Source organism: Apaloderma vittatum, unplaced genomic scaffold (assembly GCF_000703405.1).
Source record: "Apaloderma vittatum isolate BGI_N311 unplaced genomic scaffold, ASM70340v1 scaffold20800, whole genome shotgun sequence".
Taxonomy (NCBI): Eukaryota; Metazoa; Chordata; class Aves; order Trogoniformes; family Trogonidae; genus Apaloderma; species Apaloderma vittatum.
In genome coordinates, this window is record NW_009696473.1 from 1 (window position 1) to 25,259 (window position 25,259).

Genomic DNA, 25,259 nt, shown 5'->3' on the forward strand with positions numbered 1-25,259 from the left:
CTCTGCAGTAGAAATGGTGAACGGAGTTGGCTTCCTTTAAGAAGAATGCTGTGATAGCTCGAGGGACCAACACGGGGTAGCTTTTCCGCAGAGGCCCCTTCAGTGCTGCAAAGCTCAGGGGTCCAGGCGTCTGAAAGGATGCAAGCCTACCTTTGCTGTCCTCTGTTACCTGTAATAAATAGCGATATAGATGCTACTTAATGGAGTCCCAGTGCCTGCCTTGGGATCATCACAGGCCAGAAACTGCTGGTGCAGAACACCCCCCACCCTGCCATGGCAGCCGGATCGGGGAGCGCCCCGGGGTGCCTGGAGGATGTGCATGTGGCCAAGGTCGACGATCACTGACCTTGCTACAAAAAACACTCGGCACTTACAATTGGTAACAGGCCATTTAGGAACAGAAATCCTTGAACATCCTCTAGTTTATCTGCATCCTGGTGCTTCAAGGTTTAATTCTAGAGCTTTTTTTTGTTTGGTTTTTCTTTTGTTTTGTTTTTTAATTTAAAGAGGAGAAAAGGAGTAGTACTTCCCCTTCCTGTTGCTTCTGTTCACACATAGACACACGTACTTCCCACGATAAAGGCACCTCTGTAATTCCAGCCAGGGATGGGGCTGGACTGGGAACCTTGATGTATTTCCTGCAGGCCAACCACCCTTTTCGCCTAAGGTCAGCAAACATCTGTAGCCTCAGTGTGGGAATCTGAGTAGCGTTACTGTCAAATGACTAATACAAACCCCGGTCTGCTGCTAGGTAAAATGAATTATTTGTCCAAGATACTTGAGCATAAAGCAAAAAACCCAATGCACAACACTTGAGAGAAGTGAGAAACACAATGCAGTTCTCTGAAGTTTCTGCTACCACCAGTTAAGGGCTTGAGGTTTTGTCACTTTCTGCCTAGAACTTAAATAAGTGTTTCCTGTTTACTCTGTAGTGGTACATCCCTTGCAATTCTACCAAACAATGAGCAAGAACATTTTGTGCTATCCAATTCAAATGTGACTGAGTAGTTCTCATCCTATACAGACAATATCATATACAGTACCTGTTGAGTAGTACTTATAGCTAGATTTTGTTACATACAGAACAGTGTAACAGGTTCCTTTCAGTTTTCGTAGTGTTGGCATAAAATGGGTAATGGAAAGGAGGGACAGATCAAACTACATGCATTGGCCAGGTGTTAGTGTGAATGTCAGAAGAGCTGAGTTTTTAAGGTGCGGGATAAAACAAGGCATTTATATGTTAAGGTAATATCTTAATATATCAGCTAGTATAGTTTTTTAGAAAGTAAACACTTCAGCGGGAAAAAGCCCTCATTTAGATCTAAACCAGAAGCAACAAACTTTCAGAGGGTTTCCAAATTTCTTTAGGTGTGAGTGAGACAATCTGAGAGAAAAGGAAGTTGATACCTGTGGAATAGAGGTGATATTAGTAGGAGAGGGAGAGAATTGATAGATAATTATTTCTTAGTGATGTTGAAATGAATAGGGAAATAGGTAATTTCTGATCTCTAGAACATGGAAAAGAGAGGTGGACACGAAATTGCAGTGTCACAAAAAGGTCCAAAATTACCTGGAATCCACTAGTGTTGTCTGTGTCCTTAAACCTGGTTGCTATTCTGACAGCATCATGACAAGTGTTGGCTGTGGCTCTTCCCGATAGCCTTTTCTGCTGTCCGCTCTCACTGCTCACACAGCACAGAGTGCTTTCATTCAGCTTGCCAGGAGAGATACACGGCCTTACTCCACTGCTTTGTAAGGGAAGGAATTCCTTAACTGCGTTTACATGAGAATAAATTGTCCAGCCAACTGTATCTGACACACTTTAATTTTTATGAACTACTGTAAACGTCCCATGCCATTTGAGATCTTTATTATGAAAACCACACTTAAATAGACACAAAAGATCTTAAATATAACTGTTGAGATACAGTTCATTTTTCCTCCCTGTCAAATATTTGATCCAGAAAAATGAGACAGGTTTTAATAAATAAAACAGTAAATTATGATATGATGAAGACATTTAAGAAAGTTATTCAGTGCTGCATATATATGAACATCAGCATTTTTGTACCCTTCCTTGGGTATTTGAATGACAGTGCAGTATCATTTTATTTTAGACATGAAGTTAGCAGATATCCTGCAGCCAGATTAAAAAACCCTTTTTTGTTCTACATTGACCTGAAGTCTGTGCAAATAATTAACACACTGCATGTAGTTAATAGCGTGTTCCTAATGACTTTATTAAAGATGAAAAATGAGCTGTAGTATGGATTTTTTCATTTATTTCAAGTAAATAAGATACCATGTTCTTCTGCAAGAGCATTTATAGCTAAAGATGTAATTATTTTTAAAACAAGTTTTCTTACGTTAAGACAGAGAAAACATTCATGAGTATTTACAATCACCCATGTTTAAAAGCATTGCTAAGTTCTGTATTCTTCATTTTACTTTTCTATCAAGGAGTGTACATTCTTCCCCTTAGACTTCTGCTTCTAGACATTTTACAGTGGCCTCAGGCTTGGTTTTAGACTCTTCTACATTTTTCCCATTATTTTTTGTTTCCTTTTCGGGTGTTTGGTCATTTGACTTAGCCTCTTTGAGAGCAGTAGTTTCAACCATTTCTTTTTGCTGATTCTTGTTTGAAAATAGGAAGGTATTCTTGTACCTTTAAATAGAAAAAAGGTTAGTAAAGCAGAAACACACATCATTTGGTAGTATCACTCAAGAAATAAAGTGAAAAATATCTAGAATTTACCTTTTTTTGTCATACTCAAGCAAAAGTCTCACAGAGAATAGTAGCATGCTAGATCATTGTGTTTTTTCAAGCAGTGTGCTTTTAAAAGAACTATTTTTGTATTTTTTTTAAAAATAGACAATGTATATTCAGGATTCGTGGTACATAATGATAAAGCTATCTGGGCTAGGAAGTGAGCAATGCACACAACTTTTGAATACATTTGAATGATGCACTATGTTGAAGATATTTATGTATGACAACTGATCTCAACAGTTATTTTTCTGAACACAATTATAGTCCAAGAATAAAAACTTTTACCTTGAGTATGACATAGTAAAAAACAAGAATAAAACTGCATAAACAGGGTTATATACAACCAGGTGCACACTTCAGTGTTGCTATTTTGGCGTAGTTGGAAATGTTTCACACTAGGCACGACTGACTAATCAAAAATATTTATCTTTAATTCCTTTTCTAAAGCAGAGACTGGCAACAGCAACAGCAAACTTTATCTGCACAATGACAGGGTTTAAGATTTTGTTCTTTGTGCTACGCTTATGTCATTATCATTACTTCTGTGCTCTTTAGCTACATATTTAAAATATTACTGGTTGTACTCTACCAGTACAGGAGAAAAAAATAATAACACTTACTTTTTGACATAGCAGACTGCTAGAATAACTGAAATAATGAAGAAGGTGATTGCCAATACAAGAAGTGCAGTGGGGATACCTAGAGATAAAAGTGAGGTAAGCATAGAGTTTTTACATATACTTCTGACTTTCTAAAGGCTCCTGGGCAGTAATCCAGATTCTTGTAAAAACAGCCTACTGTAAGAGGTACATAAGTGTCAACTCAACAACAGAGGTATTGGGAATTTCAAAAGGTTAGTTATTCCTGCTAATTTTTTCAAAAGAGACTAAAGTAGATATTTAGGCAATCCCTGACAGATGAGTTCCCTAATTAGATCCCTAATCTGCTCATTGGAGAGTTTTTACAACCTGCACAGAGAACACATTTTTGTCATTAACTGGCCTTACAGTTAGGATGTTTTTTCTCATATTTAGTCCATTTCTCAGTTGCTCTAGATTGGGATTACTTATTCACACCACGTATCTAGAGAACACCTCCATATTTGGAGAGCAACAATTCTCCTTAAAACTTTCTTGGCTTTTTTTGGTTTTAAGAGCATACTGAGTTTTCCATTACTCTCAGCACATGGTGTTTGCTAAGGCTTTCTCAGAAATTTATTTACCCCAAATCACATTAACCGGAATGAATTTCCACCATTTTATATAAAATACTATCAAAAAGTATAAAATAAGATCTTACTTCTACTTAATTATTTAAAATATCTCTGCCTTATAATCTTTGCTTTTGCAAAACAAACACTGTTATTCTGTTTTCAGGTTTAGCTCTATAGAATCACAGAATGGTTTGGGTTGGAGGGGACTTTTCAAGGTCCTCTAGTCCAACCCCCTGCAGTCAGCAGGGACATCTTCCACTACATCATGTTGCTCAGAGCCCCATCCAACCTGACCTTGAATACCTCCAGGGATGGAGCGTCTGTATAGCCTCTCTGGGCAACCTGTTCCAAACAGAACATATCAAAACCAGATCCACATCAGAGCAGATTCTGGAGTAGCAAACAAAAATAATAGTTATCAGTTTTACTACTAACATCTATGTAACTAGCTTTTCTGATTAAATAGCTACCATAGGCAGTCTTTACCTCCAAAGACAATAGCATCATTCTTAAAGGCAGTACGGGAAGTGTAGTTACGAAAGTCAATTATTGAGTATTCCTCTGGCATTTTTGTAGTTGTCCCCTCTGTTGGTAGTATAGTTTCAGTTACACATATTACACGAAATTTTAGATTTTTCAGGGATCGTTCTGTCTCAGTCACATTGGGCACTGCTGTGTTTTCAGTGAAATCAGAGCCTGTAGTTAAGTCCGTTGCTGCATTTGATGAAGGTTGTATGGTTGTAGTTGGGTCTGGTTTACATGAATTAATCTGAACATCTGCAACAGGGAAAAGAAATGCACAAGAGTTGGATGTTAGTTTAGTACTTACTGTACACACATGGTTATTCATATTGTTTCTCAGTCATTCCTTTCCAGAAATTCATTTCCTTCTGGAAATTATTATTTGTTTATTCGCAGAAGCCTTACCCAAATCAGGTCTATTTCACACACATGGCTACAACCCAGATTACATACTTCTTATCGTTACTCACATTGCTGAACACTTCTTTGAGCAAGTGGTCATTTTGTAATTGCATACCAACAGCAAGATCCTGTCTGAAAAGTACTTAGAACAATAATGCATATAAAAAAATAATATAACCTCCTACAGAGCAAGAGACTTAGCTGCACATCCAAGGTTCAAAAATATTTCTGTTATGTTATGTATATGTTCAAAACATAGGTATGCACTGTTGATACTTGGCACACTGCTTTGATTTCCTGGAAAAAAAAGTAGCCCGTAAAACTTTCAGGCAAATCAGGCACCAGTGCAAAGTAAAAAAAAATGTCATGATTCAAATGTGAGCTAGAAAGAAACAAGCTTCAGGCACACTCAGATATTAAGTCATTAAAATGATGTGAATGTTATCAATATAAAAAATGTGAGTGAAAAGGGACTTTTATATGTAAATGGAAAAGCCAAGTTCTGAACCAGGCTCATGTGAAAATTTTTCTTTTATAATGAAGTTCTATATTCTGTAAAGCTATAAAAATGTCACTAAAGTGACAGGTGGATTACAACAGGGAAACAACATATGTACTGTTCTCCAAATGAATCCCCATGGGAAGTCTGATGACGCAGTTGCATTCACAGAATAAAAAGCTGATTGGCAGGGGCTTTTTACTTTTTCCCTACAGTTTTCAAGTGATTTTGACATTTCTTTGACAAAAAAAAACCTGACAGAATGAGCTTCTGCCAAATATTTTTGGTAAGAAATACCTAGAATAGGCAACAGTTTGGCAATTAAGATAAATGAATACAGAATCATCCCATTGTTAAATATACATTGATTTCTAATCATTTGGCAAGCTTAACTTTATGTACTCTAACAGTGTAACTTTTTTTGAATTAAAGATAAACAAAGCAAGGAATTTGGAATTACTTGCTACCTACTTAGCATTACTCAACCTAGCTAACATTTCTGATGCAGAATTATACATATTTTGTGCACTAAAACACCATGTTGCATAGGAGTGGAAGAAATAACAGTTACCAATAGGAGCACCTTCTTCTAGAGCATGTTATCATAGTATTAGGTCACCAGTGCATTCATCAATGAAAGCTGTGGACTGTAGAGAAAAACTAAGCTAGCCCAATCATATTATTTTTAGCGTTACAGGTTAGGTGATAATTCAGATTTTAATAGTGCTTTCTCTGCAGTGCATTCTTATCAGCAGTCAGATATTTTGTAAGCAGACTACTTTTATTACCGACCCTCTGTCACTAAAATGGCCCCGGCTCAGGAACGAAGTCCCACTGGTGAAGGCATGGCCTTCTCCCAGGCAGCTTTAACCTCAGTCTCTTCATAAGCTCCAATGTTCACAGTCACCAGAGACAGTCATAGAATCATAGAATGGCCTAGGCTGGAAGGAATCTTAGAGATCATTTTAATCCAGCCTCCCTGCCACCAAGGACAGTCTTAGATCTTTATATCTTTGCACGGACCTATCTTGGATATTCATTTTTCCTGCTCTTTCCAAGCCTTGTTCACACTGTTGGCTTGTATTCTAATGGATGCATTTCATTCTATCAAAAAAAATTTCAACTTTCCACTCTTGGCCTTTCTGCACGAAAACACTCACCGCACACAGACACTCTGGTTAAAAATTAGACCCATTTTCTTTCAAATTAACAACTCTAAATCATCCAATCATATTAAGAGCATTGTATCAACATTTCAGAACAATAGAAGCTTTTGTGGCAGCACCAGATTAATAATTCAGACTACCTGAATTGATCTTTTGTATTTCTTGGAAACTTTTTCCCCTACAGAGCTAAGCACAGCTTAACAAGATTTAAGATTGGGTGGGAAAGAGCCAACAAGTTATAAGAATTCACTTGTTATGATTTTTTCCATGCAGATATTAAAAAAAACCCAACCCAAACCAAAAATCCAAAAAATGTAATTGTCATGCTTACATACCTGAGGAATTGAAGCAGTAAACCATAAAATTTTTAAAGAGTTCAGCTTTCCATGTCACTAGTCCAAGTTTGCCCTGACCACATTTCTGGTTGGGTGTTATTCGAGGAATGACAGCCAGCCGCTCTTTCACCCATCCATAGCTACAATAAAAAGCATCAGTCCTTTTAGTATTAGCTTTATCATGAGCCTCAGATGTGTGCAAAAGTGTTAACTAAAGGTAATGAGACACTAACTGATGTCTTATACCTGCACGTTTCAAAGCCATGTTTCAAAGCCTTTTCAACTTGGTCTTTACTCGCCAGTTGTAGATTCAGTTTATTACATGCATTACTTGCTGCTGAGAAATTAACTTTCTCCTCAAGATAAATTCCTACACCTGTGATCCTGCAATATGGAGGAATGGAACCTGTAATTTAGACATAAATATTCAAGGTTAGTATTTGAATATTAACCTGTATTCCTCATGAAGAATTTAAGAACACATTCAACTGAATTATTAGAAGTTTCTAGCTTGAGAACAGTAGAAAACCAATTTCTACCAAAAAAGACATGCTTTACAACTAGAACATATTTTCTTAACAGAATAGTCTAGAATTTCAAGAGATTTGGCCGTTATTAGAATAAATGCATATACAGTTGGCATTTGAGTTACTACCTGGATTCAGTTTCCTACTAAAGACACTCTTATTTGTCATACTTATTTATGTAAAATGGAGAGTAATGAGACAGGTTTTCTTCCTTTTTCTTTTTTAAACTACAATGATAAAACTAACAGTTGCACTGAGGCACTAATTCTATCAGTACACCACTCTTACAAATGTGAGTTCTAAGAGGAGTATTATACATATTTATTTTCATCAAATTAATATACCAGTAAGAAAATACATATGTAAAGATTTTAACATCTTTTACATTCCTTATTCCTCCCAAACATTTTTTTCCCCTAGCTTGACATAGTGCTTCCAACCCCCAGCCTCTGTGAAGTGTTTAATTTAGTGAGTGCTTGGCAGGTGGGAGGAAAAGAGGGAATAGGCCAGGTGAATTTATGACACTTTTTCCCCTTCCTCCTCCCCAGGCAGTTCATCCAGCATATTTGGATAGCCTCCACTGATACACTATTCATGACATCTGCACCTGGAAATGCATGGCTTAGCTCTGATTATGCCTTCTTAACCTGTGTTAGGGACATAGGACAGAATTCAGAATTCGACACTGACAAGAAGAGAGAATATTATGCTTTTCCCTCCCTATTTCAGTGGAAACATACTGGAAAAAACATTTGTTTCTTTTTGAGTTACATACAGTAATTGCTATATGAAATGTTCCAACGTTTCATTGCAAACATTTCAGAAAACAAAGAGCCACTGATGTTACTTCCTTACTCAATATGCATTTCAGACAGAATATTTCATAAAATCTCTGTGCACAAGAATACAGGCAATCCACAAATTCTCAAGGCAGGATGATGCCTGCAGATGTACAACATGACTTCTTGGATTAAACTGAATTTTATGAATGAACTAGGAGCTAAGCCACTCCTGTCGTAAGGGGATAAAAAGATGGCTAAGCTTGTGTGAAGTGCTAAAAGAAGGGCAGACTTTTCACTCCTTCTCCCACTGGGTGTGGCGGGGTTGGAAACAGCTTCTGGTAGAAGATGCATCTCTGTTGTCCTTACATTTAGTTTAATTGGACTTAAATGTTTGGTAAAACAATCATTGAATTGGGTCAATTTATCTCAGCAGTGGTAGAGGCTGCAGCCATCCATTAACCCTGATATGGTGTAGACCAGACCATAATTATTTCAAATAAAACTGAGAAGCTGACTGAATGTAATTTACTGAAGCCTTAAAAGGTGCCTAGATATTTAGGTAAACTGTTGCAGTCTTTAGTCATTCAATTACAGGACAAATATTTTTATATGAGAATTGCATGATAGATACATAGAATAACGTAAAAACTCAGTGCCAGAAAATTAAGTGATCAGAAAAGGGACTGTAGGACATGGACCAAAGTCATACTTTAGAATTTGCTAAGCATTTTAAAACAAAACCCTTCAAGCCTTTTCATCACTTCTTAAATCATCTCTGAACTTTAGAACTCTATTCTAAACATGACTGAGATTATATAGGAGACAGGCTAATCCTTTACAAGCTGCACATAGCTGTACTGTAAGCTTTGCTCTATTTAGTTAACCTACTAATAATGGGACATCATCCTCAGGATTTTGGTCTTGTGTGAAAACTCTTGTTTTACTCAGAAAGATGAGAAGACCCTAGACCAAAAAATCTCACAAGACAACGTTGTCATAGGAAAAGAAGAAAACAGTTCAATTTTTGTAAGCTATGGGTGTTGGCTTTATTGTGCATTAGTTCTCTTGTTGGTTTTTTGGGGAAGCTGTTGTTTCTCTCTCTATGCCTTGTGCCAAGCCTTCTCTCTGATTTGTTGGAGTTTTCTTTGGCTGCTGATGTCAGGGAACAGCAAGAATGAGGCTGTTCCACAAGGAAAGAGGAGCCAGGAGCCAAGGGTGACCACAACACAGGCAGAATGTGTCCTCACTGGCCAGGGCACAGTCCTACAACACCTGAACAGGACCACAGTGGTGACAGAGGCAGGTCTTACTGTTTGAGGGAGGAGGGTTGTCTAAAAACTTCAATAAAGTTGATGTTGGCAATTCCCTGTTATTTTTTTGAAAGAGCTAGTTTATACAGAATAGGAACTTTTGCACTGTATTAGCCAGAGACATGCATGACTGCCCCGGAGATGAACTGCGAGATCCCTGCCACACATTTCCTTCAATGCTGCAAATAAAAACCTCAGGATATTGCCAAATCAGAGTAAAACACTTTGCATTAAAGATACCATTTTATCACAGACACACAGAACTGGTTTCATGCATGTTTTGCTCTCTGAGGATTGTACAAAACTGTTTGCTATGGTATTTTAAGTAATACAAAATAAAATAACATTTCAATAGCTCTGAACTTAATCCTAAATGCAATGCCAAATCATTAAAACATGCAGTTCTGCAGCAATTAGGCTAACAATGAAAGTTTCCGTATATGCTAGAGTAGTTTTCATTGCACTGTATTCTCAAAACCCTGTGGTTTCCTATGCCAGAAACACATTTACACACAAAAAAAAATTCTTGATCAACTAGGACACTTTAAAGAAGTGGAACTTTACATACCTGTTACAACCATGCATGTCATAACCCAGACAAAAAACACTGCTGAGGTAACTCCAAAATAAGTTGCCATTGTCACCAACTTGAAAAATTAAGAAATTCAAGCTAATTTATCTCCTGTGCTAAAAAAAGTTAATGTATTGGATACTGTCAGACCACCTCTGAGATGACTTCTTGAAAGCTGTCACTGCACTGCTTCATAGAAAGAATGTCAGAGCAAATGCATCGACTGTCCCACCCGAAGGTGAGGTCACTGCCTGGAAATCCCTAATCACACTTTACACTTTCTTTCATGTAGAGGTTGCTGGAAAATTTAACTACTGCTGACTCAGAAAACACAGCTGAGGAAGGGAGATAAGATTGTTAGACTGCTAAGTCAGTAAATACTTTGAAAAAAGCTTTTCTTTTGCTATTTTTTCCTGGTTTACTGTTTAACAGATCATCACTCGTTATCTATCCATCTGGTAAATAAAATGAATCTTCTATTGTATCACATCATGTGAGGCAGGATTCTACTTTTTTAATTGGAAAGGCATTATTCCCCACTATTCTATTTGTCTTGATGTAGTACTTCTACCTTCTTTTGCCTTGGAGTTCCAATATAAAAACAATGTAAAAACAGATAAGATGATACCTAGTTTTGACCAGATTTGGAGATACACTTCTGTAAATGGGGTCTCTTGTGAGACTACAGGGACAGAGGTGGGAGCCAATCCCTTCACTGCTGCTTTCTGTGAAGCTCCAACACACAATGATTCCAACAGATGGATTGAAAACACAAATGATCCTCATGGCAATAACCTAGAAAACCTTCAGGAAGTCTTAGCAAAAGAATGATGAGATTCCAGAGAGATTCCAACAAACACAGAGTTCAAGAGATCAGGTAGTTCTTTTTACTGTCAGTAACATCAGCTGTATTTATGTTATTTCTGACATGTTTGTCTAACATGCCTTAAAGACTTCCAGGAACAAATTCCTATTATTTCCTCAAACATTCTATTCTAGTGCTTCTGTTACTGTTAAAAGGTATTCCCTAGGCTCAACAGACTTACCTATATGAAGGTGTAAACCTATCACTTCTTTTCCTGTTAGAAATGGACATGGAAAATAGTTTATTCTCCTGAGTTTTGCAACAATCTTAGGGATTCAAGAGTTACATTGCTGCTCTCGCTTTTCTTTCAGCTAAGAACCCCCAGTTTACTCACTGTTTCTCTCTAGCTGAGGCCTTCCAATCTCAAGTGCGGAATAAATTAGTTTACCTGCTTATACAGTTCAGAATGGCATGAGTCTTTTTTTTTTGCAACAGGATGATTTTGTTACATTAGGTACAGTTTGTGATTCATCCAACTTTTAGATGTCCTACATCCCCAGGCTGTTTTCAAGGTCCTGTAACCACAAAAATATATTAAGTGGGTATTAACTTTTATCTGGGCACAGGCCCAGTCTCTTACAGCAGCATATAACCTGGCTATGGGTATCCTATAACAGACAGGCACCCACAGGGCCAAGGGCAGAATGCTGTGGGTTAATGAAATGATATTTCCATTCACAATAAAGAAATTAAAATTGAGTTGTGTTTGGGGTGAGGTGTGGAACTGCATGTTGGCAAAGCTCCTTGAGATGTAAAGACAAATTTCTTGCTCCAACTTCTATTCACTCCTTTATTGTATTGTACTTACCTGCCTCTACAAAGTGATGATAATCTGGAATACTGTATCTAACTGAAGCAAGTTCTAAGTGGATTCACTTGCATGTACAATGCAGGAGCCGAAACAGTTACTCTGCGGCTCTCATGGACTAGTAGACTGTGGCTGTAAAACACTGAGAACATCAAGCAAAATCTTGCCATCTCCATGTTTAACTTGAACTGCTAAGTATTTCCTACTGTGAAAACTAATAATAAACTGGGTTTCTGACACTTCAAAATTACATACTAATTGTCTTTCCCAGTTTTAACACTGTGCATATAATCCTCACTGTGGCAAAGTTCCTTTAGTCAAATTGTCATGCTATTGATGTTTAGTAGCATTTTTAGCTGGAAAAGAGATAAACACCCTTGTAACACCAAACAAAAATACAAACTCCTTCAAGTGGCTTCGTAAGGGCAAACTACAGATTAGGAGAGGGAAAAAAATGATGAAGTGAGACTGAAATAACTATATTTTTTCCTTTTTTTTTTTCTCTCAGTTTCTTCCATTTTGTATTTCAGCTGTTCCAAAACTGTGTGGCAGATCATTTTCACTTACCTGAACTGTAACAGTACGAAAGGTGTTTAACCCGTTTGTAGGTCTTCATCATAACTTGCGTGGTAAAAAAAAAGCAAAAAAGAAAAGCAGCCTTATACCAAGTGTTTAATTAGTATTTGACATAAATACTTTAAGGAAAATTCCAAGCATCTCATGCCAGCATGTTTTAAAATGCTCCTGAAGATTGCTAAAAAGAAAAATTCTGATATGGGTGAACAGACTTAATCGTTCTCTAAAATAATTTCTATAGGAACCTTGAAGCCTGAACAACAGGAGAGGAAACAAGTTTAAAAAAACAAAAGCTTATGTTGAAAATATGATTTATTTATTTTTTCCTGGTAACAGTAATTTCTTTCAAGGTTGTCACTGTCCTAAAGTTTTTCTTCCTGACACCGACTGTCCAGGATTCAGAAGTGATATTTTTGTTCTCTGTGGCAATAGAGTGTTGTCTCCTTCCCACTGGTCTGGCAGTTCAGCTCTCCACAAAGCCCAGGCTTCCTAGACCTATATGAACATGAGGAAAATAAAGAATTCCTAACCTTTCACTCAGTCTTCTTTGGTTATAGATTTCCCTTGTGGCTTTCTGTGTTGAACCTCCTCAGTGACCGGCAGCCTCCTTCTGCAGCAGGAGTTAAACTCTCTCCAGGATATGTGTCCTCTCATCTTGTTTCTAGAGTAGGACAGGGATGACCCTGTTCACAAAAACCTGCTCTACTGAAAGAGGAGCTTGCTTGCTTGCTGTTTCTGCATCATTTTCCCAAAGAACTGAAATACTAAGAACAAGATCTTTTGTATGTGTACCATGGCACGGCATTATGCAGCACAGACAAGGCAGAATGTATTTCATAGAATCATAGAATTGTCAGGGTTGGAAGGGACCTTAAAGATCATCTAATTCCAAACCCCCACCAGGGGCAGGGACATCTCCCACTAGATCAGGCTGCTCAGAGCCCCATCCAGCCTGGCCTTAAAAACTTCCAGGGATGGGGCTTCCACCACCTCTCTGGGCAACCTGTGCCAGCGTGTCCACCCTCGTGGTGAAGAACTGTGTTCATAAGAACACAGCCATTACTATGCACAAAGAGCACGTGTAAAAAACAAGCCCTTAAGGTAGATACATTGAAGACTTTGAAACTATAGTTTTATTTCAAAACTCAAGTATGTGATACTATACAGTACAATACCGGCACACTTGTGCAAAATCTTACAATATTACAAATTTAAATATGATACACAAAAATAGTGCCCTTTTAAAATTCATTTTACTAGAAACAACTGTGCTGTGCAGGAAAAACAATAAATGTGTCTTGTTAAAGCAGAAAAATAAATATTGCACCTCAAGAAAACTATTTCAGTGTTAATAACATAAATAATAGATCTGTTTCTTGTTATCTCATGTCATCTTTGAACACAGTTGTTTGGGGTTTTTTCCAGATAAAGCAAACTAATACCCAATAGATAAAATTACATTTAGAATAGTTTTTTAGCTCAATCTAGTTTCCTAATAAAAAATGTGTCTCCATTAACTAACTGAAAAATAGAAGCAAAAATATTTAATGTGCTGTTAGTCATTGTGGTTCATTATTTTTAGTGGACAGTTTGCTCAAAGTAGTTATAAAAAGAACAACATTTTTTTAAAAAAATAGTCGTCACCTTTTTATCCTCATTAAAATCTCTTGCCTCGTTTCAGTCCATCCCCCACAACACTTAAGAACTTTGTGGCTAACTTATACTTGCCTTAGACATGCAAGTAGTAGAGTTTAAATGAGTACAGCTACTTAGGGAAATTCACCTCTGTGTACTAACTACGTCCACAAAATGCCAGTGCGCTGAATTCAAGAGAGTACGGAGACCTCACTCACTCACTGACCAAAAAAAGTTAGCACATGCTTAAGTCCTACTGATACCAGTAATTCAACATCAACAGCTCAAGAGTCCTGTTGATTTCAATAACTTTCTACATGTACTTAAAAGAAGGTGTTTGACTTACATCAGTGCAGGTGGAAGCAAGAGTAAAGTAATTAGATTATAGGCACTGTTACCTATTTTTCCTCAGTGCAGCCCAACATTTCTCCAATCACAATCAAATACGTGCTATAATTTTTTTGGCATAGAGGATTCTGAATCTTCTGGTCTATTTACCTTCATTTTTGATTGCCTTTATTAGTTATCGATGCTATTTGCAGAGTATTAAGTTAAAGAGGCTGATTTAAATAAACATTGAAAGAGCAACTGGCGAGCTTCGTAAAATATTGAAAGTACATGAAATGTCACAGTAGTTATTCATAGTCAGATATTCCAACTGAACCAAATACCAGATAATTTGCAAGAAACCTTTTTCTGTCTTATTCTTTACTCGTAACAATTTTAAAACAAATGACACTTTCCCATTATCCTTTTTGAACTTTCTTAAGCATACTAATCGTCAACAATATACACTTTAAAATAAAAAACAAACTTCCCAACTGCTTATAGATTCCCTCCCCCCAAAAAAGTGGTATCGGTCTCATTTTTTTAATTTTATTTTATTTTTCTTTCTCCATATAAATGCCTCTTAAAAACCATGTGGTTAAAGATGTAACAAACAAAAATCACCAGCAGGATTTGTTACTAGTGCCAGACATGAATTAAGTTTCTGACTGAGTTAGAAACTTTTCTTTGACAGTGAGCTTGAGGTTCAGCGTTTGCATCAAATGAAAACAATACTAACTGCATCTGAACTGAAATTACAGTAATGCATGACATACTTATTCTTCAGTCGGTCAACATACCTGTTATCCAGTCAGAAAATGCCAGAAAAATGCAAGACATGAGTGCAATCAGGTGTCATACTGATTTTGATATTGCTTTTAGATTCAACCATATAGCTAGTTCAACTTCAGCCAGAAGTGATGTTAAGCAGGTACACATGGTATATCTTAAGTGACATGCATTTTGGTTTCAGCTCTAGGTGGTGAGGCTTTTATTACAGATAAATGCTTCAGCATTTTGAAATTGCTTGTATGAAAATCTCAGGCTTTTGTATTCTTGTGTTGCTCACAAATCTCAGATAGGCAGACCTGTTGAAAAATCTGGGCAAAAGATTAATCTATCATGACCTGATAGTTTAGCTTTGCAAACATATCAGAACAGTTTATATGCCTGACATCAGATTTCGCAAATGAGCTGCTAAATCCGTGCACCTCTTTGAAGTCCTCGCTGCTTTCATGCCCGATTCTTCTAGGCTTTGGTAAGGTTTTGGCTGCACGCAGAACTGTGTTCCCAGTGCAGATCTCAAAGGATATCTATTTCCCCTATTAGCAGTAGGGCTCAGTCTGGTCACAGAGGTTTGAAGACTTTTTTTTCCCCCCCCCAAATAAAGAATTAAAGATTGTTTCCCACATCCAAGACAGCTATGTTTTGGGCTTGGGCAACACATGTAATCTTCCAGATAGCAACTACTTTTTCTGTAACCAGTACTGACTCTGGCATACACAAATTTGTTGCAAAGCATGTCCCTTTGATATATCAGAAGTTCCCAGACTTATTTTATGATAGAAACCTTATGTGCAACCTAGACCTCATTTTAGGTTTTCTTGTGTATCCCATTTAAAAAAAAAAAAAAGAAAAAAAAGTGGTGGTCCCATTATTAAAATATATCATAAAACACATTTATGCATGTACTTAATATTCCATTTAAATAACCATACAGATAATTCCTCTTATAAAATTACTTTACCAGCAAGGCATTTGGTCTGATAATATTCCAACCTTCCACAGAAGAGCTTCTATTTCTACCCAATAATCATGAATAAGGAAGTGAATTAGACTCTTAAAACCCAAAGGATTTAAATGCCATTAGTACTTCAACAATCACCAATAAATTCAGGAAATGCAAAGTAAAGCACTAACTGCAAATGCAGCTTTTATGATCTTCTGCAAAACCATAGCAGAGATGTCAATGTCCTGTGCAAATCATTCTTTTAAATGTCTTGCTGGTTGCTGATTCCTACCACCACCTTACCATGACTTTATGATATCATAATACTACTTCCTTTGTATCAGTCATTTACACTAAAAGGACAGACAGGGTTATTTATCAGATTGTCATTTTGGCAAGGGGTGTTCACAATGGATCCCCAAACCTGATGGCGTGGAGAAACTCACTTGTCAAACAGATCACATTTAACAGCTGTAAGGATGACCAAGCGTTACCTTTAACAACAGTGTTCTAATATGCATACTTGCTCAGGTACCCTAAATAAATGGTTGCTCCTTTATTATTCATCCTTTATTATTCAGTGCTTTGCTCATGTCGAAATCCTGAGTTCCACCAGGAATACTGACGGGCAGCAGAACAGCTGGCCTTCCCTTCAGGTCCCTCTGATTTTTCATCACAGGAGTTGTATGAATGGTAGATTCCCAACACCACAGCAAAAATGATTATTGCAGCCACTACAAGCCATACCACATTCCAGTGTTTGCACAGTTTGGGGTACAGTATATGTAAGTAATTAATGATGACTTCAAGTCTGCTGTAAAATGAAGAGAAAATTGTTATATATTCATCACATGCAAAAAATCTTAAGCTTTTCAATTTGAAAGGTTTCATAGATATTTGGTGAGATACATTCTGGCATCTAAAAAGCTTTTGTGGAGTATTTTTTACTTCAAATCCAAACCAAACCCCATCAAGATGAAGCATCTTGATGTCAATGTACAATTTTAATTGAAATATCAAACACAAAAGTTCTTGCATTTTGTAGCTACCTTAGCTCAGAATAGGCCTTTCTGTGAAAACACTCTTAATTCAAATACGCTTCCCTAGACTGGAAGAAAACATGTCAAGGCAATAGTATAAAACACTTGGTTGCGTACCACAAATAGAAAAAAGTGGCTCCTCTCTTACTTACGTATTACAACACTGCCTCACCTCCTTCTCAGGGTTTTTATCTCATCTTCATTTTCACTTTCTTCATGTTCGTCACGACTTTCTTTTGGGGTCTCTTCATCCTCTTCCTTCAGTTCCTGAAGTTCTTTGGTTTTCTTCAAGCCTTCCTGATAGCTTTAACACATATACACAAAAAAAAATCTTATTCTAGCACACTGTATAAACCTATTCTTATATAATGAAAAATTAGCTTTATGTTTCGTTACAATTCAATAAAACACAAATAGTAGCATTGAAGAACTTGGACAAGAGTAAAAATAAGCTAAAGACCATGAGTACGGCAGACATCCTTCCTTAACAGAGGATATTAGCTCTGTTACCAAACTTAGCAGCCTGAAAAAGAGGTTATAGTCCTTAGCAGAGCACTGCTGTTGTATATTGCAAAGGAGTTGGTAAGTATTTATTATTTTCCAGTCATTTTGAACACCCTCTAGCTACTTTTTTCCCTAGAGAACAAGTGCAAATCAATGCTAAAGATAGATGGCTTCCTGGATTCTGCAGGAGAGAATCAAAAGTTTGTCTTTGCTGATAACAGCCCCAAAACATGCTGTGTAAAGCACTTTGTGACACAAACAACATGAGTTTCCTGCAAGAGTCGATACTTACTCTTTACTTATTTCCCTGTACGCTTCTAGAAAGTTGTTTTGGATTACCTTATTGTGAAGCTGAACACTATTGACATAAGAATACCCACCCACTGCGGAATCTCTGATCCATAATTTCTCTGCCACAGTTTAGCTAACATTAATAAAGTATGAAAATGAATAGCTACGATGCAAATACTGTAAGTGAAGCTCACTTGTGTTGTTTCCCACATTGCTTCAACTATGACCATACTCTAGGAGCTCATATCTGTTATGTAACTCATTTTACATTTAAAGCTACATTAGAAAAGTTTATGCCCTCATCTGGTAACACATATTTACATATATAATTCCCACCCTTTGTTATACGCTTCCTCTTCTATCTTGGCTTTAGTTTCAGGGTTGATCTCTTCCAACCCACTCTGTGTCAGCACAGAAGCAGAGGTTTCACAGTCAGGCTCCCCATTAGTTTTTCCACTGCCAACACAAAGGAATACAAAATACAAAAGAAAAGGACAAATGAAAATAACACCACTGAAATATGTTGCATTCCGAGTATACTACTGAGCAAAAACAATCACATGCAATTTTGTGACTCCTGATATTTCTTCTTTAATGTGTGTCAGAGAAACAAAATATCTTTCAAAATGAAAATAAATTAACACTAAGCAAAATTTTAGTTTCAAAATACTGTAATTTAAGAACATTAATTAATATGTTCCTAAGGTATTACAACTTGCATTTTTTTTGTCTTTTTTAAAGAAAGAAGAGAAGAGCATTTTTTCCTGGCTTAGCCATGGCATTTATGTTATTCTTGAAAACATTTTGCCCAGCTTTCTAAAAATCATCTTAAAAATTGTAGCCTGCTACATCAGAGGAAAATAATAGAAATAGCAGAAGTAATAGAAATAATACCAAACACTAATTTAACAAAGCTTTTTTCTTATTTGCCTTTTAGGTGTTTCCCTCTCCTGACTTTATATGCTGAACTGATGCACAGGTTAAAAAAATAGACACACGTAGCTTTAGTCACTAAAACTTCTCTTAAGAAAAAGCTTTGAGCATTTAGCCTAAAGATAAGCCGTTGTCTATTGCTCTCTCTCTTCAGTGCTTACCCGACCTTATTTATTTAAGTTTGAGACAAAGAGTTCAGGCATGAGACAGGCATGACTTAGCCAATCTATCAAAGTCAAGCTTTAATAAGCTCAACAGTAGATCCTATTTCAACCTGTAGAATTTAACCTTTTTTGTAAGCTTTATTTTTCTGGCACTAAATTCAATGGCAGAACAATTCATCGTGATTGACACCATCTGTGGGGAATGGATTTTCTCTCAAGAAATCACATTAACAGTAGACACTCTTTTCACTTGGACTTTCAACAAATCGTGAGCATAAGCTTGAAGTGCTTAGAAATACAAAACTGCTAAACTATGTAATTTAACACTACTACAGCAGCTTGCCCATGCACAAATATTTATGCTCAAAGTTGAATTTCAGGTTCTACTTCTGCTACCTGATAACATGATTTATTTTCTTAAGATCCAATAGGAAATATTGATAAGGGTGTGGTGGGTTTTTTTTTTGACTTTTTATTTTTTTCCTCTCCAAGTTTTCAGTACAGTTTCAAAAGATGGTCTAAATCTCACAGAGTTCTGTTGAATTGTAACAACTAGTGCCAGAGTTCACCATTTTTATTTTCCCAATTGTTGCGTATTTTCATTCTTTGTGAAGCACAGAGATAAAACAATGACATAAGATAAATTTCGTCCTGCCTCAGCACTAACCTAATATACATGAAATTTAATAATCTATACTGATGTGAGATCTACATATTTTTAAACTTTGAATTTGTATGTTTAAAGCATCCTAACAAACTTTAAATTAGCATTGCACATACTTTATTGTGATATTGTAAACAGTTTAAATGATCAAAGCAGTAGCAGTAGCGGTTAATAACAACAAAAATCAATGTGATGTTTTTCCTTTCATACTAGGATTTAATGGATAATGAGATGCCCTAGAGAAAACTCACTTTTCTAGAAGTGCTGGTAGAACAGGAGTAGATGTTAGGTTGCTCTTTCCATTGCTAGGTGATTCAGACTGTAAATGAAAAACAGCACTAAATGTTACATCCATGAATTAATTTCAAATAAGTCTTCAGTAAAATTACAGAGTCAATGTGCTGCTTAAGTTTTCTTTCCACAGCCATGAACTGACCACAGCAAGCGATGGACTTGCACACTAAGAATTTTACGCAACATTCCTTCTACCCATAGCTCATCTCTGAACAGCTGGTATGCTGTGCAGTTTTCCTTCAAAGCATTTATTTAGATTTCTTAGGTTGAGATTAGATTGTCATTTAATTTATTAAAATATTACAAACAAAAAGTCAAGGCAGGAGCGGATAGTTCCACTAATCCCAGATCATTGCAGAACATCTGAAGCTGTACCACATACATTTCTGTACATTAATTACATGTTTTTCTGTATAGTGGACTTTTTGGCAATGATGAGAAGCAGTTCAATCACCTTCTCTGGCTTCTAGTTAAAATCTCTTTCCTACAGTGGACAACTATCACCAGCTAGCGCTATTCAGCTCTGTGTCCAAAGTGATCATTTATGGCTGTAGATTCTGAAGGTGTATGTCCCTTACACCACAGCAATTGCTTTTGTCCATCCCTTTCACTGGGATGGAGACAAAACAAGTTAAACTAATGAATCGACTTACATTTTTTTAATAACTATGGTTTGGCCCTATGCAAAAATGTAATATCTTTAACATTTAGACAAAAAGTAGCATCTTTAAAATGTGAGGTTTACTTACCAGGGATGGCATTGAAGGTATAGGTGAAGCTGTTGGTGACTGACCAGGAATGTTTAAGGAGTTAAATTTAGGAACAACAGCAACACTGACTCTCCTCCGAGGCATATTCTGTGAGAAATATATGAAAAAAACCCCTGAAATAATCTTTCACTCAGAATACTTCATCAAACCAAACAAGATAGTTTGCTATTAACTGAAAAGTAAGCCCCACTTAAAAAAAGAACCCAGAACCGATTTGATCTAAAGATACCCTGAACATGATATAATTCTTAAGATAATGATAATGGCAGTATCATAGTATTCTGAATCATAGTAAGTATTGATCCAGTTTCCTTGCAGTGGAACTAGAATAAAGCACAGGACCTAAGCCACTCTCTGGAGCACAGGTATGTGGCCTGGAATACAATTATTCTTAAATAAATAGGTCCCTTTATTATTAATGGCTTCACAGCAAGCTTTATCGGTATTGCACAAAGTCATACTTTGTCATGAATCCAAAGTTACAAAGCAGTTGCACTAGTTATATGAAAAATATTAAGAATTTACCAGCACTATTTTTTGAACATAGCCTATAGAAGCGAATGCATATGGACAAAGAAATTTCACTGCATAAAATGTTCACTTAATGTTCTTTATGTTGTTGAAATACCTTTCCAACAGTAAGAGACATGGATCTAGAGGAACGAGGTACTCCATCCTCTGCATAACAAGAGTAGATAAAGAACAGTCTTAGATTATATGAGTATCTATAATAATACGAAATACAAGCAAGAGATCTGTTAAAACTCAGATACAGTATACTTGTACAAGGTCTGTAGGGACTACATAGTTGTCTGTTATGGACTTCTGGTCTCAGTTACATCTGCAGAAGATATTTGAAATAATTGCAAAAAATTGAACCATCAGGCAAAAAGAGATCAGGCAAAAGCTCACTATTTGGCTCCGTATACAAGATATTGCAAAAGAAAATCTTCATATTTGAGTTTCCAGTAAGTTAGGAAACAATTGGTTGCAAAACCAAAAAAAATTATTTTAATAATGAAATTTTGCCATTATCTGTCAGCTAAGAATCAGTTGCATTAAGACTGTCGAAGCTATGCATATGTGCAAGAGGCCAAAGAAAATGTAATTGTATCTCATCAGAATTTGGTGATAGTGATTTTAGATTACTATGCCATAGCATTAAGTATGGCTTATATGAAATATTTTCTGTTATATTTATAACTTTTAAAAATCTATTCCTGTAGATCAGAACTTCATGAACAGGTTTTATACTTCACAGTTCACTTTTTATCATTAACAGCACCAATACCTCTCTACACAGAGTCAGGATGAACCCTTAAATTATTTTTAATTTTTATTACCAGATGCACCATAGCTTCTGCTAGAATTCTGATTGGCAAGTTTCTTGAACTCCATTAGTTCAGCATGATCCTTTTCATACGTTCTTTTCAGATTTTCCACATACTGCATCATTACTTCTGTTGCCTTTGACATGCGCTTCTCCTAAGGAAGAAAAGAGGGGAATACTCAGGTAACCTCTACACTTCTCAAACAAATCATTTACATCTATGTGCACACTCCTTGTGATGGCTAAATCTGGATTAGCTGTTTTAAAGAAATATTGGTACCTGTTACTGAAAATTCCTAAGCTAATTAGAATACAAATGCACATGCCCTCATAAATTATTTTGTCATCTATTTCTACAGTCTGCCTGTGTGCTTATTAGTTATATGGTGTATGGTGTATGTTTTCAAACCCTTGACAGTCTTAGTCACTGGCATCAGTCCGGTTCCTTTAGTGGGCAGAAGCAGCAGTCTCGAAACTAGGAGGGTATTGCTATGTGCTCAGCTATACTTACCCTGATCTTATACTCTTTAGAGTTGTCTGACTAAGCTATTGCCAAAGGCAGGTGACTGAACTAAATGAGCTTTTCTGACACAGAAAAGTTTTCTTATTTGTGCTGCATTGATTTTAAATAAGCTTCTTGTGATGCAGCTATAGTCCTGAACAATACATGCACAGATGTTGCATAGCTTCATGGGTGATCTTGCTTCTGTTTAGATTCTATTTCCAGACTGAAATGGTGTTTTCTCTGACACTACAATGTCTTTAACCTGTCGAAATGGCAAATAAAATTGAAAGAGCTAATATAATCTCCAGCTATGGCTGAAAAAGAGAGTGTGAACATGTGCAGCCAGGATACATGTTAGAAGCCTGGATGGTCTTACCTGGCGAACAGCTCCAACCATCTCAGCACGACTAGATAGTCTAGCAGCTAAACGCCGCAGAACAGCAATGTCCTCTAACAGCTTCTGGTAAACTTCTCGATGTTCATAGTGATGCCATAAGTGAGCTGAAGACTGAAATGAAAATACATAAGCTTTATCGTCATGTCTTGCCACTTTTAGTTCAGATGAAGTAGCCTGAGCCACACAAGTGAGGTAGGGATGTCTGGGCAGAACTACATGTGGACAAATTAGCCCCAGGGGAGTGCCATCACTACCACCACAGGTAACCTAGAGAGTGCTGCTGCTCTGTTTCAGAATGGTGCTTCACTGCACGCTGCAGGCAGACCTTGCAAGGAGTTAAAGAAGGCTCTGCGCATTTGCAATGCTTTTCCTCTTGAAATTAATGATGAGTCATGCCTAGCTACCTGTGAACTTTACAGATGGTATGTTTATTTGAACTAGTACTAGTACACAAAGAACATTTTAAATTGCTGGGCACAAGGTGTTAAGAAGGACATTTATATTATTTCAGTTCCATGATACTTCATTTATTTGGAAAGTAAGACATCATAGTCTCAAGATCCAAATGGAAAAAAGCAATAAAAATAATATGGCCTGTAAATCACATGGCAATTGCAATTTCCTAACCATTTTTTGTCAATCAATACACGGATTTATGCACTGGCTTAATATTATCACTATGATAGCTCAGATAAACACTGTAAAGCATCAAAGCACCTTGGAATTAGTTACCACAAGCAAAAGTGTATTTAAATTTAGCCGTTGTGAACACATTTTCACTGAGCTGAAAAGTAAAATCACTGAACAAAATGGATTCTGTTTAGTGCAAACCAAGACAACTGTCATTGAGCCACATAACATGTGCCTGCCCTACAGGAATGAAGACAGCTCTCTCCTGTGCAGAGTGGTAGGCAGCAGAAAATGAATTCTTGGGTCTGAATTTATGATACACATAAGCAAGCACTGTCACATGTATTTCAAACGTGTGTGTGTTTTCATGTACACTGTAGTTCAGAAAAGGAATTATTGTTTTCTTACCGTAATGGCTGCTTTAAAGTTTTCCAGTTCCTTCTCAGCATTCTCTTCAGTAAGATTTCTCTCTCTCTCTGCTTGGTTAATTCTAGATTCCAAGGTATAACTATCATTTCTAAAGGCCAACGAAAGTTGTACAAATACATTCTGTTTGGATTAAAAAAGGCATTTTTAAATAAGTGTCACAGTAACGTCATTTCCAAAAACTTATGAATGTAAGTTATATGTGCTTAACAAACTTAAATAAGTACTGATACAGAAAAGGAAAATGTTTTTTAAATGATATTGTTTCAAAAATTACTTCTTTTATTTCCTCTAAAATATGAATGTGTTGCTGCCTCTTTTCCTGAATATTTTTCTGGGAGATCAGCAGAGCAGAGACACAATGAAGGAAGCAGCCTACCACAAGGATCAGAATCACAATGGATCTGTTTTCTAGCTGGACTTCCTAGGGTCCCCGAGGTTTTTAAACAGATAGTCTGTGCAGAGGAAGTCCAGGGGTGAGCTCACCATCAGCATTGTTTTACCTAAGGGATAAACACCTACCACTGAAGCCAGCAAAAGATGAAGTGCTAACATTTTTATTCCCTTGAACCCTACTTTTAAACACCATTTCTTTCTTCATCAGATGCATTATTTCTCAGGTTTAACACTTTGCAAAGCATTAGGCATCAACAGTTCCATTAGATTTGAGTTATGTATGTAAAGATCCTTTTCTTGACTAGTGTATGAAAAAATAGAAGAAAAAAAGCCTGCAAGCTAAAGAGCAACCTACCAAAACTAATTATTGGCTTGAACTGAAAAAGCAGACATTATGTAAACTACCTGCAAGGTATCATCAAAAACTGCCCCAAAGCTCCTGCTGGCCAACAGGAAAGTGTAATTTAACTCATATATTTTCTGGTTGCATTTAAACCTAATTTTTCTACTACTTTAAGTATATTATAATAACTTTCAAAATGTATATATATTCTATTACAAAGATTGCACAAACATGTCTTTTGTTTATTCCTACTCTAAGTGTTTTTACAATTTATATTGCCTAGGACAATTGCCCAAATATATTTTTTTTGAAAAAAAAATCCCATTACATAATTATAATAGCCTTAGACTTACAATAACTACTTAAATTGGTGGGATATCTAAAATAATGAGTTTAAAACATACTTACCTCAACTTCTTTTTCAGTAAGTGGAGGGGAGCTAGAAATAAAATCAAGATATTTACATTTTAGTTAGTTTTGTTTCTAAAAACAAAGATATTGTAATATTTAATTGAAAAACAATGGTTGTTCAATT

The 25,259-nt window shown here is 36.5% G+C and overlaps 2 protein-coding genes across 2 annotated transcripts; both read right to left on the bottom strand.

Moving 5' to 3' along the window:
• Positions 1–2,478: 2,478 nt before the first annotated feature.
• LYVE1 (lymphatic vessel endothelial hyaluronan receptor 1) lies at positions 2,479–10,164 on the bottom strand. Its single transcript, XM_009875046.1, has 6 exons — positions 10,095–10,164; positions 7,154–7,313; positions 6,908–7,047; positions 4,470–4,760; positions 3,391–3,469; positions 2,479–2,665 (listed from the first exon to the last, which is right to left on the bottom strand). The coding sequence occupies exons 1-6, from the start codon at positions 10,162–10,164 to the stop codon at positions 2,479–2,481; spliced, it is 927 nt and encodes a 308-aa protein (XP_009873348.1).
• A 6,446-nt stretch (positions 10,165–16,610) lies between these two features.
• Positions 16,611–25,163, bottom strand: MRVI1 (murine retrovirus integration site 1 homolog; the record flags this gene model as incomplete). The annotated part of the gene is made up of 10 exons (XM_009875057.1): positions 16,611–16,851; positions 17,250–17,381; positions 18,209–18,328; positions 19,885–19,952; positions 20,677–20,784; positions 21,326–21,375; positions 22,041–22,182; positions 22,909–23,040; positions 23,968–24,108; positions 25,133–25,163. Coding segments are annotated over 10 exons (1,165 nt in total), but the record flags the coding sequence as incomplete, so codon positions are not given.
• Positions 25,164–25,259: the final 96 nt, after the last annotated feature.